Raw genomic sequence first — 24265 nt, 5'->3', positions numbered from 1 at the left:
TAGCCTGCCATAAAACTCCCCAGATATGTAAACAAGCCCTGGCTGAGGAACAACGCCCACACCACAGCATGACAGCAGCGCAAAAGATTTTTTCCACCATGCTTGCTTTTCTCTGTTAACAAAAGTGCAGAGACACTCTCCATGCAGAAATACTTCAGTCTTCACATCTCCGATCAGGAAGGCAGAGGGAGAGGAGAGTACAGCTCTGCAGGCATTGCACAGCATCAGCACAGCAGCATGCTTACTGTGCCAAGCAGAGATTCAGCCCCAAACCAGCACCACATGACTGCATCCCCACTCAGCCAAGTGCTTTCAGCCAAAACACACTTAAAGCAGCCACTAACCCCCTGCAGCTCCCCTGTATCTGGGGTTTGATGCTGGGCTCACACCAGGCTCTCATACAGCTGCAGTGCTATTTACATAGCATGCCGCATCAGATTACTACAGCTCTGACTTCATACAAAGTGCCCACAGTCACTACAAAACGCAACACACCTGCCACAGATCACTTGTTCACTATAACTTTAAACAGCACCACAAAGCCCTAGAAAACTCCTTTTGTAAGTGAACACAGGGCACTGTACTTTCCCTGTCACTCCTGCCTTATGCCTGCACCCACAAGGACACATCCCACTGTCCCTCGACCCAGCCAAGCAGCACACAGGATGGCTCTGGAGACATTCCCCTGCCAGGGGCTTACAGCACCCCCCAGATTTCTGGTCTACTTTTCCTTGCAAAATAATAGTAGCTCCGAAGCAATGTTAAACGCCCTGCCAATATTCAAAGTGCTAGATTTAACAATCACAATTTAACATTCTCTGTGAAACACATCGGAAAACACATCTCCAAGATTTTATTTTTTAAGAGGTGAGAGACTCAAAACACATATTAACCATACTACTATACTGATGCTCACAGTGCTGCCAGGCAAAAACACAGAACAATCCAAACGCAAAGAAGGAAAAGCTAACATGGAAATAAACCTCAGAAAAATAACCTAGCACAGCTTTTGTCAAAATAAACACATTCTATTGTAATAATGCCACTCTAAAAACAAAGCTGGTGAGGAAGAGGTTTCCTTGCTCTGTGGAGTTTTCCTCCTGGGTTTGCAGTCTTGGTGCTGCTACAGTGGTGTTCTGCGGAGCTGATCCCACCGGGGTACCCCTTGGAGCCCCCATGAGTTCAGTGCACACAAAGACCCCATGCACCATGTGGATATTAAAATGCACCAACACTGACAGCACTGAAACAGGGATAAGTGGGGGACACATAGGTCCCCGCAGCCTCAACTCCATTCCCCAGGGCAACACCACATCCTGGAGGATGCTGGCAGAATTAATGCAATTAAGGAGCCCACCTGAGCCAGCTCACGGTGCAATGCAGCAGGACAGGAGCCCTCCTTTCCACCCTGAAGCTGCCTGAGGTGACTTGGAGCCTGCTGAAACTGCAGCCATAGATGGCTTCCCAAGCCCACAAAGATAAGGTTTCCTGGAAATCCAGGCTGGCAGCACTGATGTTTTTGCTTTAACTGTTGGTCCACTGCATATCACTGAAGTTCTGATGCAATTAATTCACAGGAATTAACCTAGGAGGCGTTGTGACTTTCACAAGTCATGCTCATGGAGACAAACCACTGAAATGTGAACTACTCATTCTCCCTGCAGTTAAAACACCAAGAAAGCCACCAGAAAAATAACCCAAACCAGAAGCACCTGACAGCCTACATGAACTACTGCCTCAGGTGTTGAACAGTAAAGAAAACCCAGTAACTCACCTGCTCCAGAAAGACCCTGGCATTCTTCAGCTGTGACCTGCAAGCCCCCAACAACAGGCTGAAACTGCAACAGCCTCCTGGCTGCATGAGCATTTGGAAAAATCCTGTCCCGGTCATTACCAGTGATGAAACAGGGACTATTCCCTCAGACTGAATGAATGCAGGAGATACAGAGATGCTGAGCCCTAATGTCAAGGAGGATTTATAACCACCCTCAGTTATCATTGTGTTTGACGTGTGCAAAAAGCTCTAGTGGAACACCTTAAGAAATACATTTAGACTGTACAGTTCTGTCAGGCAGATTTCTTAGGGATGGGAGAGGAGGGTGAGGGAGGCAGCACCTCCAGCACTCTCATAGCAACACATTGCACTTCCCCATGAAGCAGAAAGAAGGCCAAGGAAGTAGTAGCCAGAGCTGCCACAGCACAAGCCTCACTTCCTCCTGCAGGGCCACACCTTCATCCCTTTCTCAGCTGCCATGCCAAGCCCAGCACCACATGGCCCTTCCTGCTGCTGCAGGGCTCCAAGTGAAACCCAAGAGTGGACAGAAATCAAACCCCTCCTCCAGCAGCTGTTGAGCCTGACCACAGCTCCTTCTGCCAGCATTTCTATGAAAAATGCATAGCAGGCAGAACAAGCAGCTCTCCATCCTCATGTCACTGCTGCAGATGTCCCTGCAGAGCCACCTGCCCAGCCCCAGGGACACACCTGCCACCATTCCCCTCCTTGCCCAAGGCAGACCCATGGCATCCTGCAGCAAACCCAGAGTCACGCTGACTCCAAGAAGTCAGCAGCAGCAAAATATTTAGCTATGTTCACACCTGGCACTACTATTCTGTATGACAATTTGCCAGGACGATGCATGAAATAACCACCTTGGAGTGGCAGAACATAGCAGAGAGGCATTTCTGTCAAGGATCAAAGCGAGATGTACAGAAACGCTGTGCCTTTGCTCTCCATGCTATCATCCTGCTGGCCACCAAAATGCAGTGCAAAGGAATAGCATTTAAAAGCAATGTGACTAGCCATAAAAAACGCCCTCACATCACAGATTTAATCCAGGCCAAATGCTGCTGACTCGTGCTCTGTACAACAGGTCTGTAGCAATTCCTGATAAGCTTGGAGGAAGTAAAGCCCAAGTGAATTACAGCTCGCTCACAAAGGTAACAATCTTTCACTCCATTTAAATTCTCTGCATTATTTTTCTACATCAGATTCAGGCAAGCAAGATACCTGTACAGACCTAAGCTTAAAAAGATTCTAATAAATAAATTAGAGGCCCCAACTTCTGAAGAATGAAAAATCAGAAGCAGCCACCTGTGTACCAGGCCTCAGACCTTCCTCCTTCCAGACATCCGGTGATTACCCGCAAAGGGTATTAAGGGCGTGGTTTAAGAAGTTCCTACCGGTGATATGAGAGTTATCAAGATGAAACAGGAGCACAAGCAACTTGGAAGAATATTACTACTTTCAGGTGCAAGATAGAATTTCCTTGCTTTCCTGGTTCTTTTATAAGAGCACAAAGCCAGCAAGGAAAGACACTTTTAGTAGAGTCATATGGGTCACTGTGACATGAAAAGCCATGACAGCCAGAGATTCTTACCACAGCCGCTTGAAGCACCAGCAGCCCTCTGAATGAATTCCGGGAGCACAGGCTTCCCAAATTCAATTAAGGAGAAGCAGTTTCTATAGGTGAGGCCTGTGTGGCAGCCACCACTTGCACCTGCGTCCTTCCAACCCAGCCCCTGGGCTGCAGGCAGAGTTATGGAACAGGCTGATCCCTGTCAGATCTCAGGGAGGCTCTACTTATTCCAAAGATTATTTCAGTGCAACTGCTCATAACTAGAACAAAGCCTGCTCCCAGCCCCATGCAGCTTACAGTCCTCTGAATCAGACAGGCTGCAGCACGAGCAGCAGGCCCCAGCCCTCATGGGACACAGGCACAGCAGCAGCCCCTTGGCCACTGCATCTGGAACAGCCCAGCCAGGCCCTGGCCCTGAGCTCAGCCTAGAGCAGAACAATTGGTGCCTCACAGAGCTCACAATGGCCACGATGAGACAGACCCACATAATGACCCCATCTGCACCAGGAACTAAAGCTCACGGGTGCCAAGGAACAGCGTGGGGCAAAAGGGGACCTGGCTGTCACCGTGCAAGCCACTCAGTGCCCAGTGACTTCCTAAGGAGGTGTTGTAGGCCCCAAGGACACGTGCTGTTGCAGTGCAGCTCGGAGGAGGAAACACTCAAGCATTTTATTTGCATGCTGTGAAGAAAGAGATGCTGAATGCTTACATTGGACTGCTCTGTAAAAATCTGTGGTGACAGAAAAATTTCAACTTTGTAGGCAAAGCCTTGTTTAGGGACAAAAGTGAGGAGCCACCCCAGGCATCAAATAAGCCAGGGATACACAAACAGACGTCTCAAAAGCTCTAGGCTCCCAGTAGGTGCCAAGTGTAGCTGCTGCCCACAGAGGTTTAGCTCTCCCGCTTGTGCCCTTGATGGCTATGAAGAAAATTCTTCCTCATGTTTCCATCATGCACAGCAAAGACCCAAGCAGTCAAGGGTAGGCCACTGTCCCTCAGCCTGGGGCACAGGGCAGCAGCAGGTAGTGCCAATGGGGAGGTGACCCTGCTGGCAGCTAAGCCAGGCTCTATCTGCAGGGCAACAAGAGCCATTTTCTCGCTTCCCCAGCCATAAAGTATGCCAGCTTCTCGCTAATACGCTGAGACAGCACCCAGAAGTGCAACTGTCCCAGTTTTCTCCTGGCACTGGGACACAAGTGCTCCAACACAACAAGCCTCAGCAGCTCCACAGCATTTTTCCCCCCAAATCATCCCCATCCAGAGCTTGCACCAGATGTTACAGACACCTCTGCTCTCTGCCAAGGTGATTGTGTCCTCACGCAGGGATACCCTGCACACCAGTCAAAGCCACTGACCTCTACCTAGCTCTGGGACAGGCTGCCCTGAGCTGAAGGCCCCTCAGGTCCTCCTGCCCTTCCAGAAGCCAAGGGTTACTGTAGGAGCACTGTTTTCATTAGCTTTAAACTTTGAACAGATTAAAGACCTTTAAGGCTAGTTCAAAGTCGTACACAGCTTCCTCAGCTTCAGGTCCCATTTATTTGGACTTTTTTTTTTTTTTTTAAACTGAGATATGACCAAGAAATGGGATTAATCACTTCTCAGCCCGAGTTGGGCTCTCTGCAGACAGACAGCTTGAGGCTAAAGCCTTGTACCATGTCTGGCACTTCCCCTTCACATACCACCTGTTCAATTTATTGAGGTCTGCAGCACTGTTCACATCTTATCAGGACAAATACCTTTTCTTTCAAGTTCTCTTTAGCACATTGGCCTAAAAATCAAACTGCCTGCAAAAGAGGCAGGATGATGAGCCCAGCTGCCCCAGGAACACTGGCCTGGGCTCTCACGACTGAATGTTTTTCGCTAAAAATTGCAGGGGGAAACAAACAGGAACCAGATCTCCTGTCACCTGACAGGGAGATGGATGAGTCAGAACAGCACTAACATTCACATGGACCACCTTCGCGTCTCTGCTTCTTCTGTCAGCATCTTGGATGGTGAGAGCACGGGGTGGAATGCGACTGTGCTAGCTGTGGTTCAAGTAGGGAAAAGCTCTGAGAAGACAGCTGGTTTTACACCAAATTTTATACCCTGCAGTATCTCCAGCATCTCCAGGACCGCTGATCAACCAGAGCAGTACAAAGTGGATGAGACAACATAACACCACAGCTCTAAGGAGAGACATCTGTGTGCCCTGCACAGGACCATGAGATGCATCTGATACAGCCAGCACTGGCAGCATGGCCACGGAACCACCAAGCAGAACTCAAAGGGGGCATGTGTCAGCACCAGTACAATAGCATCCTCAATCAGATGCATGAGAGCCACTTGGCCACTCAAAGACCAACCTGCAAGACAGCTGCCAGCACATACGGCCAGCAATACCCAGGGCCACCAAGCCTAGGGCCTGGGATAGTGATCCCACTCACATCATCCCGAGGACAAGCACCCCTGCTCGCAGGGCTTCACATACCAGCAACACCCCACTCTGCTCTGCAAAAGGTTTCCAGAACCCAGGGGCATCAGTGGGACATGCTCTCTAAATAACCATCACACAAGCCACCTTGAGGAGCATGTATAGGTTTCCCAGTAACATCCGAACTCATGATGGCATGAGCAATATCAATGACAATTCAAGGAGAAAAAATCCCATTTGCAAGATTTTTTTTTTTTTAATAAAGGTCCTTTCAAAAGGAATCGTTACTAAAAGCTGAATTGAAGGCCAAGCTGACCATGAGCCTTGGCTTATTGCAGAAATGCGACACACAGCGCAAACACAACAGTTGCCTTTCCAGGCATGAGTAGCCCCGCCTCCCACGAACGGGCACACAGTCCTGCAGGCAGCGGCGCGCGGGGCTGGCCATTTCAGTAGACAGCCACTCCATCCGCCCTTCAAGTACTTTATACAGAAAAACAGCGACGAGTATCCATCCTTCTAAAATTCATAACGCTTTTTTTTTTTCTTGTAAAATAGAAGTAGGTTTCCTCCAGTGAGAGTTTTAATAGCAAACACTCAGATGTCTAACACTCTGCCTCTTCCCAACTCTCCGGTAACCGGTGGGCTTAGGGCTATCCTCCCAGCTCCAAGGAGATCACCACAGCTCGGATCGGGCTCGGTCCGTCAGCCCAGGGCAACAACCAACCGCTGCCCGCACCTCCCGTGGGTCACGGAAACGGCCGCGCGTGCCCACGGCAGAGGAACGAGCCCGCTCCCACGCACGCGATCCCCCCCTCCCTCCCCCCCCCGCCCCGATCCGGGCTTTTTCCGACACCGGCAGCGAGCGGCGAGCGAGGGCGCGTTGCCCGGCGCCGGGGAAGCGCAGTGCTGTACCAAGAGCACCGGGCCTCTCTCCGGGCCTCGAGGAATGCCGCAGCAGCCGTCCCACATTACTCAGCATTTCGAACGGAGAAGCACCTCGGCTCCACCACTTACCGATGCCCGGCGCCACATAGACGAAGTAAAGGAAGGAGGAAGAGAGCGAGAAAAGGAAGAGCGCGGCCAGCAGCGAGCGCCGGGGCAGCAGCCGCCAAGCGCCCCGGGGGCCGCGGGGCCACCGCATGGCCGATGTGCTGCCGCCCTGCCGCTCACATGCGCCGAGGCCCGGCGGGAAGCGCCGCACCGCAGCCGCTCCGAGCCGCCGCCCGCGCCCAGCGCCGCCGCATGAAGGAGCCACAGCGACGCGGGGCGGGGCGGGGCGGGGCGGGGATCGGCTGCAAACTCCGGCCCCCGCTGCAGCGTATGCTGCTGGGAGGGTTCCTCGGCAAAGGACGGCGTGCGTCGCCCGCCCCTCTCTCGGTCTCCACCAGTAGCCTCCCTAGGGAAACAGAGGTGGCCGTGGGACAGCCGGTAGGAGCCCCGCGACACCGGGGTATGATGCTGGGACACTCAGTGGTGGCCTCAGAATGCCAGAGCTGGTCTTGAGGCAGCCAGTAATGGCCTTGGGCCACCCTAGTGGGGTTCTGGGACACACGGTGACAGCTCCCAGACGCCAGTGATGGCCTAAGGACCCCTGGGCATGGTCGTGGGACAAGCAGTAATGGGCTCGGGACATCTGGGCATGGTTCTGGTACATACAATGATGACTCCAGAAAATCTGAGGTGGCCTTTGAACACCTGGGCATGGCCTTGGGATCCCACTGATGGCATCCGGACGCAGCAGTGGCCTTAGATGTCCAGCTATGCCCCTGGAACACCCAGCAATGTCTACATGATACCCAGTAATGGAGCCAGGGCACCCAGCAGCATAAGAGAGAGGGCTGCGCTCCCAGCCCACCATTCTGCACAGGTGGACACGTGCCAGGTGCTGTACAGACACTGCCATGGGACACAGTGCCTCCCGAGTCTGCAGCTGGGAAGGGGCGATGATCACAGATGGGCAGAAGGGAAGAGTGGGCAAAGTCAGCCTGGTCAGCGCAGCAATTAGCACTGGCAGCAGTCGGCAGCGTGGTTTGTTCAAGAGTAATTAAGTACTTTTGCACATATTTGTGGCAGCTCCTCCACTGTTTGTAGGAGGAACTGGAAAGAGACACAGAGATGCCTGGAAATGAGAAAAGGGGAAAGAAGAGCTCCATTCCCATCAGAGGAGCCAGGAGAAGTGGCTGCCAGGGCCCAGCCCAGCCCACAGCACTGACCAGGCTGTGCTGAGTGGTGGGAGCTGCGTCCACATTTATCTCCACATCCTGGTCATGAGTCTGTCCCTGGAAGGAAGCAGGGACTGCTTATCTGAACTTCTGACTTTCAGGCCGGACTATAATTGCCTGGCTGTAGGCTGTGCAGGCAGTATAAGGTCAGGTGCTGGAACTGGGGATTCTGTGAGTGAGGCTGTGTTCTACAGGGAAAGTTTCACCTCCCTTCCAATAACATGTACAAAAGGCAAAGAAAGAAAACAGTTCCCATGTGAGGTAAATATGAAATACCTTCGTGTTAGATGCATGGATTCACAGAGGAAGGAGTAGACAAAAAGAAGAAGATAAAGTAAAAATGAGTTGGATTAGCAGAAAAAAAATATGGAAATCTCTCTTTAAAAGCTGAGGCATTAATTTTCTTAATATGACAAGGCTCAGGAGGATCTTGAAGGCAGAGGATCCCCCAGAGACAGGAGCCTGAGGAGGTAAGCATGGATTTCCCTGGAGAAGTTGCATGAGCAGTATGAACTTCAGGAACAAGGATACCTGCACTCTTTGTTTTCCAGAACTGCCACTCCATCACCTCCTTTACTGAGCCCTGTTAATTGCTGGGAGCCCACAGTATTGCAGCAGGACCGTATTGCTGAGTGCTGGCTGGATCTGCTGTTCACTAAACAGCTTTCATCCAGCTCATGAAAGGATGGCTCGGGAAAGGAAACCCAGGAAGATTTATTGGGCTGGTTTTTTTATTTGTCTGAAGCAGATATGGCCAATAGTGAGGTGTTGTCACAATCAATAACTTAACCTTGTGAATGTATTTAATTAGCAATGACATCACTGGAGGAGCCACCCAGAAACTGGCTCCAGGCGCAGCTGCTGGAGGGAAGAAGCCAGAGCCCTGCAGCTCTGCCTGCCCCTCACACCCTCTCCCAGTCTGCCTGGGCCCAGGTCAGCCCCATCAATCCACATAATTTCTCCTTTTCCCCAGCTCTTTCCCCTCCTCCTGTCCTTGCCCTGCTTCTCTATTTCAGCCTATCTGCTGAATGCCAGCCCAGTGGTTGCAAACACCAGCCAAGGCCATTCCCCCGGCTTTCTCCCCACTGCCAACAAAACCAAACCAAATGGGAGGAGGGTTTTTAAAGATTGGATTGTTCCACAGGGCGGTCCAGTACAAAGGCAGAAAGGAAGGAGCCATATGGTGGAAGGGGGCTGTATGGGAGCAGCTGATGGTGGTGGAATGGGGATGCATGGGAACACAAGGTGGCTCCTGTCCCACTGCTGCCTCCTGCCATGGGCACCACTTGTGCCCTGCCATGAGCAAACTCTGCTGCAGAGAAAGTGGCACCAGGTCCTGCTGGGAGCAGGCAGGGGTGGCAGCATTACATTCCTATAGGGAACATAATCACTGAGGATCAAGTTTGAGGTTTGAAATGTTCAATAAAGTGCTGCTCCACCCTGATAACATATTCATTATTATCAGCTGCTGACAGCTGTCACAAAGAGAAACTGACCCAGAGCAATAATTTTCTTCTGCTGCTTCTGCACAGGATAGATTGCACCAAGGGTATCACAGCTGTCTGGTGCTTGGCAGGATTTGTCACTTGCTGCTGCTGGAGCTTCTGGCACCTTCAGCCCAATGGTAGAGACTTCCCAAAAGAAAGCCTCTATCCTATGATCAGGAAAATGCCTCCACTTGTAAAGGTCAGGGCAGTCAGCGCCTTACCATGCTGGCCCCCAAATGCTCGATAGTGCTCCATTTGCTTGAGATGTTCCCAGGAGTTTCTGCTGCCAGATATTTTGTGAGTGAAGCAGAACCTGAGCTGTGCCACTCAGGCAGATGAAGATGCTGCATGGACTGGATGCTGAGCAGCTCTCAGATCTGCAAGCCCTAGGCAAATGAAATATGCTCCCTCTGGATGCAACACAGGGCTTGCTGTAAATCCACTCAATGCCATCACTGTCGTCACTGACTGTGAGAAGGAGGAGGGCTGAGAGGATGCATGCACAGAGAGAATGTAAATATTTTCTCCATGCACACCCATAGACACAGTGTATGCAATAAATACTCATTCAGCGTCTCATTTGCTGGGTGCCAGATCATTGACATAATTATTGATGCAGCAGGTTTTTCAAAAGACGCATCAGGGTGTGTACTTCATCTGGTAGTAAGAGCACACCTAAGTGGTCCTGGCTTTTTAGGCTAGGTATCAGATCACTGCCACCCACATGTGTTGCTGTTTTATCTGACATCAGTGTGTTGGCAGTAACAGAAAGGAAACTGAAGGTAGATATTTGTTTATTAAAATGAAGGAACTGCACTGAATGCTGAAAGGTGCTGCTGACAAGCAGGATTGCTCTGCCCCAGTTCTAGGATTATGCCACCCACTGAACTTTCTAATAAAGCTGTTAGAACTCTGATCTTAGTACTTGCTCATGCACGTGCCTAACTTAGGGCCCTTTCATTCTAAGCAAAGTCAATAGATGTGTCAGACCTCCCAAAAGTAGTCAACAGCAACAGAAATGATTTTGCAAAGTTCTGTGTTCACTTGGAAGATCGTTGCCATCAGAACAACAGGTTAAAATATTAAACTTGTCATTGCACTTTTCAGAGGTTCAACTGATATCATTACCCCTGAGTCAGCCCTTCTCAGAATGCTGATGATCTGACCCCATCAACTTACCCAGCTTACCAAAAACAAGTAAAATGCCTTTGAGCTAAATATTTTGGCTGGAGAACATGCCAGGAGGTACTTTCCAAACTTTCCCTAAAAAGGAAACTTGAGCAGACAACGTAAAAGTATTGTGTAATTTACCACAAGTGTAACTCATCCAGATATTAAAATACCTCTTGACAGAATTCCTTGCAAAAAAGCTATGACGGTAACTGAGCTAAAATACAGCAAAGCAGCCAAATCTGTCTGTGAGTTTGAAAATGAACAATATCCAGAATATTCATCACACCACGAGGTTGGGGCTGGGATACTAGGAGACTCTCCATTCAAGCCACTCTTGTTCACAGATACTGTGGAGGAGCACTACTTTTTTTCCTGGTCCAGAAGGAACTGCACAGACATCTGCAGGGCAGAGCAGGAATGGGCAAGACCCAGCCTCTTGCTCCTGGGAGCTTGTGGATGGAAAAGAAACACTTGGACTATTCAGACTCAGGGCTGGATTTGAAAATGAGCACTGTGAGCAAAAAAAAAAAAGTGAGATGAATTCTGCCTCTGCTCAAGCCACCAGTGGAGAAGATTTTAGAACTTCACAACATGCAGAAATGTGGCGGTCTTCCAGAAGTCTGGGGATGAGGACAACCAGGAACAAAAAACATTTCAGAGAAAATTGCTTTCTATTAGCTCATAATTACATAATGCAAAATTAACTCATGGAAGCCAACAGCTTAATTGGATTTCCAACTGTGGAAGACATCTGTGTCGTGAATTTGAACCTTCCCCAGCTCTATTTAATCAAGTGTTTCCCCAAGTGCAGGGGCACTGTCATAGGCACGCACAGCCCCATGTTTCAGCACAGCATTCTCAGAGCTGCTGAACAGATGTTGCCTTTGGTGGGGCTGTGGCATGTTTTACACCCATGGTCAAAGAGCAGCTGCCCCATCAGAGCGATCTGTCAGAACAATTAGCATCGCCCACTGGGTTCTCTCCTCCAGCCTTAATCACTGCCTGCTTTTGGCACCAACACCACCTGTGCCACATGTTTTTATTTTTTTCCAAAAGGAGCATTTGCAACTTTACTATATTTATTTTATGATGAGGAAATCCTAATGATTTTCTTTCATGCTTCATTTTGCTCCTGTTTGTAGGGGGATTCCTGCTGCTGTTCTACAAATATCCCATCCTTGAGTCTCTGCAGGAGCAAGCATGGCTGAGAGCAGAAAAGGTGAAGTCAAGCTCAAGAGGCCTTTACTAGTGCTAAAAACAGCTGCTGCCACTGATGCTGCAAATGATTTATACCTCATCTGCAGAACAATAGCACAGAGGCCAGAACTGTTGCCTCTTGTGATTTATTTGGCTGTGCTTGAACTTGGCAACATGCTATATAATGGTTTTTTTGCATGGAAGTGTCGCTCTAAGAGGTTTCATTGCTTTCTCCATGGATGGTGATGAGAATGCCTTGGAAAAGCCATTTGCATTCATTTTCTAAAACACCAAATGTGTAACTTCCTTCCAGCTTAGGCACTCTGAGTCAGCTTTGCTGGATCCTTCTGAAAATTTAGAAACCAGAAATTCTCTGGCATGGAGCAGAAAGTAACACCCAGTGTTGGTTGGTTCAAGTGTGGGATTATTTGAATCAGCTAAACCTAGATTTTGAATGCACGGTTGCAAACTACAAGCACACACAGCCCTGGACCCACAGATTTAAGGCTCTATGGCCAATGCTGCTTGCAGCCTCACAGAAGCCCAGAGTAAAGAAAGGGCTCCCAGGTACTGGTATGGCTTGCTGAGCACAGAAAGCAAATTAAGTATTTCAACAGTCCAGGATCAGAGTCAGAAAGCTGGCCTGCCACCAACAGCAGGGCACACACCTGGTTGGCACAGCACTGCCACTCTCTCGCTGTCTTCTCCGCACTGCTTCTGCAGCACGCTCCCAGGATTATCACTGCAGTGACCTTCACGCAAGGCCATGCACAAATGCCTTTTCCTTCTTCCTTCACAGGCTTCAAGGGCAGAGTATCTCTTGAGTGGCCTCGGAGATTTCCTCATCATCAGTCATGGTGATGTGGTCTGAAAAGCTCCTTGCTCCTGCACACAGTTCAACACCCAGGGTGATTTAACACTTTAAAGCATCAGCTGTGGATATAAACAGGACCTGCCTATAGGAGTGCAATAATATTGATTTAATGTCTCTCCATGTGAGGGGATCTTAAGGCACTTGGAAGTGGCTTCTTCTGGAGCTGCAGCCATTCTTCTAGGCAAGCTACCTGGACGTCTGCATTTCCCCAGAGTTGTGCTTTTTCTGCCTAGCTGCTTTACCTGGGGAGGAGTTACTTGCAGCAGCCCCGGTCCCTCTGCCACACACAACAAGCATCGGGAGGAAAAAGCACAGGACTTTTCTGTCCATCATGCAGTGAATGTGCTGCAGGACCAACAGCTTCTGGAAGCATCAGATTTGTTGTGGAGATGCTGAGCAGTTGTATATGTGCATGTGATAGATCAGCACCCTTCAAGTGTGATGGATTTGCTGAGCATGTACAAACCATCTGCCCAGGAACACCACAAAGAAAGGCGCGGTTCCAGGTCCCCACAGAGAATCATAGAATCATAGAATCACCAAGGTTGGAAAAGACCTACAAGATCATCCAGTCCAACCATCCACCTATCACCAATACTTTGCACTAAACCATGTCCCTCAGTACAACATCTAAACATTTCTTGAACATCTCCAGGGACAGTGACTCCACCACCTCACTGGGCAGCCCGTTTCAGCACCTAACCACTCTCTCGGAGAAGAAGTATTTCCTAACGTCCAACCTGAATCTCCCCTGGCACAACTTCAAACTGTTCCCTCTAGTGCTTTCTCTAGTTAGGTGGGAGAAGAGGCCGACTCCCACTTCACCATAACCTCCCTTCAGGTAGTTGTAGAGAGCGATAAGATCACCCCTGAGCCTCCTCTTCTCCAGACTGAACAACCCCAGCTCCCTCAGCTGCTCTTCTTAAGGCCTGTGCTCCAGACCCCTCACCAGCTTCATTGCCCTTCTCTGGACACACTCCAGGGCCACAGTGTCTTTCTTGTTGTGAGGGGCCCAAAACTGAACACAGTACTCGAGGTGCAGCCTCACCAGGGCTGAGTACAGAGGGATGATCACTTCCCTGCTCCTGCTGGCAACACTACTTCTGATATGAGCCAGATGTCATTGGCCTTCTTGGCCATCTGGGCACACTGCTGGCTCATGTTCAGCTGACCGTCAACCAATACCCTCAGGTCCGTTTCCTCTACGCGGTATTACAGCCACTCTGTCCCAAGCCTGTAGCATTGCTTGGGGTTACTGTGACCAAAGTGCAGGACCCGGTACCTGGACTTGTTCAACCTCATCCTACTGACCTCAGCCCAGCGATTCAGCCTGCCCAGATCCCTCTGTAGGGTCTTCCTACCCCCAGGCAGATTGACATGTCCTCCCAATTGGTGTCATCTGCAAACTTACTGAGGGTGCACTCAGTGCCCTCATCCAGGTCATCAATAAAGATATTGAACAGGACAGGCCTCAATACCGACCCCTGGGGAACACCACTCATGACTGGTCACCAGCTGGATGTGACTCCATTTACCACCACACTCTGGGCCTGACCATCCAGCCAGTTCTTTACCTAGCAAAGAGTGCAGCTGTCCAAGCCACGGGCTGCCAGCTTCTCCAGGAGAATGCTGTGGGAGACAGTGTCAAAGGCTTTGCTGAAGTCTAGGTAGACTATGTCAACAGCCTTTCCCTCATCCACCAGGCGGGTCACCCGATCATAGAAGGAGATCAGGTAGGCCAAGTAGGACCTGTCTGTCATGAACCCATGCTGGCTAGGCCTGATTCCCCAGCTGTCCCACACATGCCATGTAAAATCCCTGAAGATGATCAGTTCCACAACCATTCCTAGCATCAAGGTCAGGCATCGACAGGCCTGTAGTTCCCCGGATCCTCTTCACAATCTTTCTTGTTGATAGAAGTCACACTGGCAAGCCTTCAATCCTCTGGGACCTTTCCAGTTGACCAGGAACAGAGGATGAACAGTGGTCCTACTCATCCTTGGGGAAAGATGGCATCAGGTCCAGCAGGGTGTTTCCCATTGGAGATGGTATTTCTGGTGTGACTGGGGTTGTTTGTGCCAACCCCTTGCCCTTCTTCCTCTCGGGATACTGCATTGTGGCACTGCTAGTGCTGCTAGCAAGCGCTGGGGTCACAGCAGGGCTTAGGAGCAGGTTTGGGGACAGCAGTACCTCCCTGCCGTGTCTCTACCTGTTGGCCTGGCTGTGACTAGCAGATTTAGCTGCAGGTGAATGCTGCCGAACTGTGTTTCTGCTGCGTACCTGTCTGAACACCACAGATCAAGGGTTTGGTCCATGGCCAGGCTGAACATGCTCTGTCACCTCCTCCAGGCAGCCCAGCAGCCCAGCCCAGCTCAGGTCTTGTGGCTCATGGGGTGGGAGCAGGGCAGGGCAGGGAAGAGAAGCAGTGCCACCAGCTCCGCAGAGATAGTGGGGGCTATGGCAAAGCAGAATCACCTGCAGTGGGATTTAAAGATGATGCCAGGGCCCATAATTTGCTAGTTAGGAATGAGTGGGGTGACTACACAATGTAACTGCAGCCAGAAAAACTCCAGCTATAAATCAGGCTGAATTTTGTCATAACAGAAGTGGAAGTGACAGCTTCTTTATTCCCTGATGTCACCCAGTTAAAGCAGCATGACTCTCTGCGAGTTCTGTGCCAGCCACTCTCCTGAAGCACAGGCTGTGGGGCTCAGCACCTGGTTTTACAGATGATATCTATGTCATACAGTAGCCAGTTTCAGTGATGTAATGGGCTCTACTGGCCCCAGCCACTCTGTCTCCAAACCATCACCACCTCATGATTCAGAGGGGTGCGGGGTATTCTTTGCATTACAAGCATGACTGTGTGTTTCAGTCAGGTTCACAAAGTTTCTGATCTTATGCAATCTCCAGCAGCTCTCCACAACAGCTGAATGCAGCTACCTGGAAAGTCTGCCAGGAACAGTGCCTGACTGCAGCAACAAACCCAGCTTCATTTTGCCAAGGACATATTTTTCTCAGATAAACTTAGAAAAACTTAGTGCAGTTCATTGTACAAAACCTGGATTTCGTTTGTTTCATTTGTAAGGGTATTTTTGAGCTAAACAAACAGCTTTTTGTTTGCATTTTCACTAGCACTGCAGATTTCAGGGTTTAGAGCAGCTCTAGACACTCTGAGCCAGCACCACTCTGTGGGAACAGAGAGAAGGGACAACGTAATCACCAGCTCAACTCCGAAACCGCACCACCACTTTTCTGGCAGTGCTCCTGAGACTAACTGCAGCCAGTGCGAGCTGAAGTGCTGCCCCTTGGCGCCCATCACCTTTCAGGGCAGGGCAGCTGCTGTCACAGCCTCACCTCTGCTGGGCACAGAGCAGGTCACCAGCACGGCAGTGGATGAGGTGGGTCACAAGCACAACAGCAATGGCCAAGGCACACTTTTTCATTTTGTATGCCATGGAGAAAATGAGTGGCTAGAAAGGAGAGACGTTACAGAGATACAGAGGCTGCCGGAGCTGATTTCTTCCTGGAAAGAGAGGAGGATCCAAGGAGAATGGCCGTACCAAGGAAAGAAACAATTTCCTTGCCCTCGGCTCTTTCTTAACCTGCCTCTCCTCCCCGAGTGCTGTCAGCTCAAACACTTTGCTCTCAAGCTGGCTCTGGCTGGCATGGAGTGAACTTTCTTCATGCTGTGTTTTAGGTTTGTGACAGGAACAGTGCTGGAAGCACAGCAGTGTTTTAGCTGCTCCTGAATAGGGTTTGCACAGTATCAAGCCTTTCCTCTTCCCACTTGCCCACAAGTATTTGAAGCAGGGGCACAGCCAGGACAGTGCCCCAGAACACTGTGCTCAGCCACAGAAGCCCAGGAAACACAGGAGAAAGGGGACAGGCAGGGTTATAGCATTGCCTTCCCAAGTAAACACTGTGCTTCCTCACAGACGGCTGAGCACCCACCTCCCAGTGGGAAGTAAATTCCTGATTTCTCTTGGGGCTTGCTTCCATTCCTCCTATGGGGCTCTTTTGTTACATATCACTTCTGGCCTATGAGACAGTTACTGACCTCGCCAGTGCTACATCTTGTTATTGTTCCTATTCCACTTACCCTCTCCCAATGCCCTGCCTCTCCCTTGTTGCTGTTCCAGGCCACAGTACAGCCCTACCTCGGCCCAGGAAGGCCAGAAGGCTGCAGGGAGGGATGCCCCTCTGTACAAAATGGGGCCTGCACATTGTATCAGAACCGATTTGTGGAGAAGGTATGAACAGGAGCTGCATTTTATTAACAGAGCAATTTCCGTCCTGATGAGGGATTACAGAGATAACAGCAGTAGCAGAGCACTCTTCTTGAGAGACACTTAAGAGGAATGTCTATAAAACCACCAGCAGCTGCGTCCAAAGGAGAGGAGCCATGAGAGAAATTGTGGTCTCGTAGGCAGAGCAGGAGTCAGCACATTAAATTTTTTGTCTTTCTGTTATGTGCTTTGCTGGATGCCAAACTGGCATACCTATTTCATTTCAGCTGTGAAACTTCTAGCAAGGGCACCATGGGCAGTGTAATGGAGTGTGCCCCAAATCCAAGTCCTTGGTTTCCCAAAGATCTGCTCAGCAATACTTGACAACCCTTTCTGTCCTGGCAGCATCAGCAGATGCCATCATCTCACACTCCCTGTGCCATTCCACGTCCCCACTGACTTTGTATGCCACCACACTACTGGCAAATAGCAGAGGAGACTGGCATCCTTCTTGCAAGGCCCTGGCATTGCATTCTGCAAAGGCAGGCAGGTCTTGGAGGCAGTTAGAGAGCATAAGGTGACAGGTCCTGGGAATGCCCAGCAGCTCCAGGCTATGTCTGTGAGCAAGAAATGCCACTGTTTCCACAGTTGTTCTCTTTTCTCATTGCTATTTGTTTGTGGACAAGTCACAGCAGATGCTTCCCACAGGTACAACGGACACTAGGATTCATTTGGTGCTTGTACCAGTAATTAATCCAGCTAACAAAACACTCTGTTTATCATAGAGCTGTTACAAAGATTTGTTAATTCCCATTGACAGGAGGACATTCAGGTTACAGCGTAACAAGGAAGGAGGAAGAACAACTTCTCACCTGGCAGGAAGAATGCAATGCATAGAATAACTAAACACTGTCCTCACCAAAAAAAAGCATTTAGGAGTCAAATCAGTCCCTCTCCTTGCAGAGCAGGCAGCAGCAGACTGTTTCAGGAGAGCAGAAAGCTGGGCCAGGCCAGGCCAGGATTCCTGCAGCTGGCATTTGGGTTTCACCTCATGCATGATAAATGGCTTCTGTATGGGGAACAGCTGTCACGTGCGCACCAAGGGCCAACTCAAACACATCACTTGTGGTCCCTCCTAGCACATGACAGGTGTGTGAGAAAGCTGGCAGCAGCTGGGTCCAGAGCAGAGAGCAGAGGTGGCCCTGCACAGCCCAGAGAGAAGTGGCAGGTACTGAAACTTCCATAGTTTCAGTGTGCTGAGCAGTACTGGAGGGACTGCCTGGGAGCCAGGCTGCCCTGCTCTTTGTCTTTAAGGTGTCTGCTCATGGCCTCTGTTTGGCTATTTGTAGGGGAAGGGGTGGTGGTGGTCTTTTAAACTCTAATGCTAGCCTGACCAGAACTGATTTTTCCATTCTTGGTTATTTAGGGTTAGGGACTTAAAGATGGTTCCTACTGTTGGCACCTGTGTTCCCAGTTATCGCCTTCATATAAACACACATGCAAAGCACCAAATTCACCAAATACATAGATACACTGCAGAAATCTCACCTGTTACAAGGTGCAGAAGGCCTGAACTCACAATGCTTATTTGAAATAAAGCAATGAACAGCCCCTTATGAAACAAACTAGAATGCCTTGAGGAAGACATGCAGGAAGAAATGGGAGAGGCAGTACTTTGTCGCCACTGTCCTCTGTCACCTCATTTTTGGAGTGTGCTGAAGCACTTGGAGGCTGCTGCTGGAAGGAAGACAGGCAGTCTGCAGGACCTGTAGGCCCAAAGCAATGCAGCTGTGTCCCTGGGCCTTGCAGATGACACAGCTGTGGAGTTGCATCATGTTGGGCTCCTGCCCACGTGTGAAGGAAGACTGACAAGGAAGTGATGTTAGTGAGAGCTGTCTGCACTGGGAGCTAAACAGAAACCTGTGTATAGGAGATCAGGGTGAAAAGGTGGGAGCAGAGCTCCCCAGTCTTCAGGTGAAGTTGTAGGTGTCAGATCAAGTGCTGTTCATGAAGCTGGTGACCATCTCAGACCCTGTGACATTTGCTCCCCAGCTCATCTGTGGGTTTGCTATGTGTTTCAGGAGCATTTCTCTGGCCTCTCCTAGCCTCAGCTTAGCCATCTGTAAAAGAGCAACTGTCTCCTGCCAAAGTCTGTCACTAAGCATAATCTGCTCATGCTGAGACACACAGCCCATCCAGTTGTTGCATGAGCCACAGCATGCAAGTGCAATGCCAGCTCAGAAATACAGAGTGCTTGAATGCTCATTGCAAAAATATTCAGTTTAAAAGCAGAACTGAGTGAGGACTATCCTTCTGTGTCCTGTCTCTGAGGCAGCACTACCTTTGCCCACTTGGCAACAGTTTAACAATTCACCAAGCATAGTCTGGCTGTTGGGTTGTGAGCTCTGTGCAACAGTGTTTGTTCCCTGTGCCTGCTCACTGGGCAGAGCAGCTCGTGGTGCTCACAGGATACAAGCCAATGCTGCAGCAGGGAATGGAGACTGGGGACAGGTGGGCTGTACTTCCTCAGAGGGCAAACAGGGCTAAAGAAGTCAGTCGTCAGCTCTCAAGAAGGTGATCCCTACTCCATCCCCATGCCCAAGCAAGGGAGGAGCTCAGTTTGCTGGCCCACTTGGCTAGCATTGCCAGCAGGTGATATGACAGGGTTCTTGGGAATATTTCCTCCTGGAACCCTTCGGGGCCCTCTTTCCAAAGGCTGATTCCATTTGTTTGCATTTCAGCCTGATTGCAACCCCAGGACATCACCCATGGCAGCATATGTTGCCAGGTACTGAATACCACCTGAACGCATGATGTTCTTCTGTTACTGCTTCCTCCTGGATTAACTCCAGATTTATCACATCAAAAAAAGACAAAACGTGAAATAAAACACAAACAACCACTGGGCTCAAATATTGATTTGTTTCAAATAGCAAATACCAAAGCAACAGGAAAGACATTTCCTGCTGCGAGTTTCTGGCTGGAATTTGCATGTGTGTACTTCCTTATACTTAAACATTGAAGTGTGTATATATCTGTACGCACACATGCATACACCTACTATGTATATCTAAAAAGAAAAGGCATAAGAGACTATGTATACTAAGACATACTAAGAAGATATTTAAAAATCTCCATAACGAAGGGTTTAAAACAATTTTCAGCATGTCATCAGTCAGCCTAAGACTTTGCTCAAAAAGAAATAAAACAAATACATTGTATGGCAGACTCCATACTTAGCAGCATGCTTAACTTCGTATATTAAATAGATGTCCTGGGTTTGATAACAAAGATCATTCATCATGCCTTTTAAACCACTCTTTGTTAATCCCATACTGGAGTGCAAGAAAACAAAGAAAAGGAAGTCAGAGGAGATTATCGTTTTGCACAGAGGCTGTATTCAGACCATTACAGCTCCCCAGCACTCATACCTGCTGGCACCAGCCTGCCAAGACTTTCAGCAGTTGCTGTGGGACTGGTCCTGGAGGGTGATGAAGCCTCCAAAAACAGGTCTTTTCCAAGTAGTAAATGTCCTGTTAGCACATTGGTGCCATAGCCATAGGCATTTCCTGATTCATGGGCTACAAATACTGACATTTTAAGGACAAAGATGGTTTTTGCATTCTGGTTTTGCCTGATGTCTCTGAAATTCCATGTTCCTCTCATTGCTTGGCCTACACCTTGTTCCATGCCAGAATCAGAATCTGTCCCTAGGTGAACTTAGAGCATAATGCCTCTCCACACCCCGGAAAACATCTTGCTTTTACACTGAAGTCAAGCTACAAAGGTGATGGGCATATTTAGGTATCAGTAGAATAGTTCTACAGCATATCTAGTAAAGCACTGCTACCTTCCCTCCAACACCTGGCAGTCCCTGACCACAGCACTGCAGGAAGATCAGTGCTCTCTATTTCAGCCAAAGGCATTAAGCAAGTGTGTTCAACCCGCCTGGGAGCACAGTGCTTGTGGATAATCTAAAAGGCAAACCTAGACCTCATCAAGGCCAAAGACTAGCTCAACTGCTAAACCAGCTCCTCCCTAGTGTGAAACTCTTACCCTTGTTCTCTAGAACTGACAGCCTCCATGTGTGACAGTACAAGAGAGATCAAAGTCCTATGCCCATAAATAGAGTCCTGTGCTTGCTCATAAATTAGAGCCTTCCCCAAAGTTTCCAGCATGAGGTTACAGCTGGTCACTTCCTCATCTGTGTCTGCCCTCAGTGTTCCACATAACTATCTATTTAGCACACCCTGTATAATTTAATAATTAAAACTGAACACTACGTTATCCTACAGCCACATCATCTTTGATGTGCTTCAACAACTGTGAGATACCTGCAATCTATTAGAAGAAACATTTGTGACACACATTAATCAGTAGATGCTCAGTGGCTGTGCATCAGAAAACTGCAAGTGAGAGGCAAGTTGAAAGGCCTTCTGCCAGTGATTACTTTCTGCTGCGACCACACTCTTAGTTCATGAGAAGCACAACAGTGGAGCGGTGCTTGTTTTTGTGGCAGTGAGCCTCACTGCCCCCTTTTCAGTGTCCACAACAGTCCAAGCCAGTAGTGACAGTTTCTGCTGATGAGTCAGGGAGAAGGCACGAAAACCAGCAGTTCTTAGAGCAGAACTTTTTATACATTATAATTTGATATTGCCTATGGCTATCTGACCCATGATACTCTTCTCTGAGTGATGACGCTTGATTTCCATGGAAATGGGACAGTTCACACAAGCTGAGTAATGACATCTCTGGGTACCTCAGACTTCCTGCTCGCTCCCAGTCACTTCACTAAGTGGCCCTTGGTCCCTTCAGCCACCAGATGCTCCACCGTTGTATAGGGGTCATTGAGACCATTGTCTCTTTGTCCTTCTTTTAACTTTTCCTCCTCCCCCACTCTCACCCCTCCCTCTTTCAGATCCTAGCTTTGGTGAAGTTCAGCCCTGGTGTGTGTTTCTCTCAGCTCCTAGGCCTCTGTTGCCCTGGCTCCTTCCCTGCAAGTCTCTTCCTTATTCCTTCACATGGCCCCAGTGCTCTGTGTGGCCCACCCCTGGCCTAGGCCAGCAGGGAAGTGAACAGCTCAGGTCACATCCTGAAGAGTTACATCTGCAGCTTCCCTTTTCTACACTAATCTCACAATTCAAAGCATATGACAGCTACAAGGCCAGTTAAAAAAAAAAAAAAAAAAAGGTGGAATTTCCATGTCAGTTGATAGATTTAAGAAACAAAAACAACTAGGAAAAAAAAAGAAGTGAGGCTGAGGCCAAAACAAAAAAAATCTCAAAACAAAACAGAAGTAAAAAAAAAAAAAAGAAAGAAATCAAAACAACACTAATTTGTGGCCTTCATTCTTAGGCCAGATGACTTTCACACCAAGCAAAACTCAAGTGAATGACTAGAAAAGATAGTTTTAAGTTCTTCTCTATTCTGCACCAGCCTTGTACAGAGTTGGACATCACTCTGGTGACAACTGTGAGTCCACTGCAACAGGTGAAGATCACATGGGACTCAAACCATGCCCTTTTCCCTCATCTACACTGCTGTGAGGACTTCACATCTCCACCATTTGCTGATTTGCCGATGAGGTCTGGAGAGAGGAGGACTGGGCTGTACAGCCATGAAGCTTTTTCATACCCCTCTGGTGTTTTGACACAGCACATTAGGAGCTCTTCACTAATACTGGCAAAGGAAGACAATATTCACACAGAAATTTCCTGTTTCATTAGTTTGAGTGTAATACATTCTTGATCAAGCTTTGTTACTTATGGATGAAACAACGTCCTTAATGTCCATTCCAGAGCACTGTGGAAACTGAGATCAAACACAGGAAGCACCCCAACTTCTGATGTGCAGGAGGCCCATAGTCCCCCAGTTTCCGTGGAGTAAGACATGCACATCACCTCTGGAAGACAGCTTGCACCAGCTTGCAAAATGGCATTCTTATATGGCACTGGCGTCTGTGGGCTTTAAGTGCTCCTCACCACAAGTTCCTGAGCTGAAGCCAGGCACACCAAACTGTCTCAAACTACTGCGGTGGAGAAAGTGTTAAAACCAATGGAGACTGGCAAACGGCTGATTGTAGGAAATTAGTAAGATTTTCTTACTGGTTTTGTTTGTAAGTCTGGTAAGAGTATTTAAGGCCACCACAAGTCTACAATACAAGATGACAGCAAGGAGAGAGGTGTGGGTTTGTGGCTTTAGTCTAACTACAGGAAACCAAGCATTCTCTATCTCTGCCCCACCTGTTTGTGAGAGAAAAACACCTGTAGCCAAAATGTTTTGTTTTATTTGTTTTTTTAAAGATCATATCTACTTGAAAGTCTTTTATTTTCACAGAAAAAAAACCGACTGTGGGAGTATCTGTGAAACTACAGTTTCGTTTTGACTGCAGTGTATAACTGAAATTCTAAAGGGCCTTCAAAATAAATGACCTAAGTTTTACAAACCAATAAGCTTGCTTGTACGAGCCTATGCTTTTCCTGAGAAGGTCAAAAAAAAAAAAAAAAAAGGAACAGTAATGCACATGGTGCTGCCAGACTATTTGTGTGCACAGTGCCTATTGCTCCAGTACTTCTGACATTCAACAACCAGACGTATGTGTGGCCATGACCGGCTCTATAATCTGGGCAGCGCTCATCAGCCCCATTTTCCACGTAGGAATGGATGTGTAATTGTATCTAGTATAGAGTTAATTCTCTTCTTAGTAGATGGCAGGTCATTGTGAGTTGGGAATTAGGGGCCTTGAGTTTAAAGATTAAGGGTATTGCTTAGCTATTGCCTAGTTTAGCTGTCCATTACATTGCTTAGCTTAGCTTTTCACTGTCAGCCATTGCTTAGTTTAGCTCTCCATTGTTAGCTCAAGGAAGTATTGCTGCAAGCCAGCAAGAAAAGAACCAATGGGAGAACAATGAAAGGGGGAACAAGTATAATAAGAAACTGCAAAGGCATGCAAGATAGGAGAGCCTCCCCAAACTGGGACAAAGGTCAAGAGGAAGACTTCTGACTTCATCCAAGAGCGACCACCGGGTGGGGAGGTCATCCAACGATCACCAGAAGGAACTACAATGCATACGCAAAGGGGAGGGACAACATGCAAATGAATTCCCAGGAAAGTAACGAATATGTAACCGGGCCCAATGAAAAAGTTTGGCTTTTAAATGTCTAACACTTTTGTCTACAGGTGTGCGAGCTTGGCAAGGCGAAGACCCCCTCGCACCCGGCGTGTATGCGCAGCGCTGAATAAACATACCTGCTTTATAACCTAACCTGGGGTTATAAAGTTTGATTCCGCAAGTCAACTGTATTTAGATT

General features: G+C 48.7%; 1 protein-coding gene across 3 annotated transcripts in view; it reads right to left on the bottom strand.

Annotated features, from left to right (window-relative positions):
• Nucleotides 1-24265, bottom strand: part of B4GALT5 (beta-1,4-galactosyltransferase 5) — a 101630-nt gene that overhangs the window by 21146 nt on the left and 56219 nt on the right. Inside the window, exon 1 of one of the 3 annotated variants that reach the window (XM_021416790.1) lies at nt 6787-7014. The exons of 1 other annotated variant lie outside the window; for it this stretch is intronic. In XM_021416790.1, the coding sequence (XP_021272465.1) occupies nt 6787-6913 (127 nt within the window). In that variant the 5' untranslated portion in view covers nt 6914-7014. Of the gene's footprint in view, nt 1-6786; nt 7015-24265 lie in introns of those variants that run through there. One more of the 3 variants, XM_021416791.1, reaches the window with a different exon arrangement.

This window comes from Numida meleagris, chromosome 19 (genome assembly GCF_002078875.1).
Source record: "Numida meleagris isolate 19003 breed g44 Domestic line chromosome 19, NumMel1.0, whole genome shotgun sequence".
Lineage (NCBI taxonomy): Eukaryota > Metazoa > Chordata > Aves > Galliformes > Numididae > Numida > Numida meleagris.
This window is presented reverse-complemented; position numbering and strand designations above follow the sequence as displayed.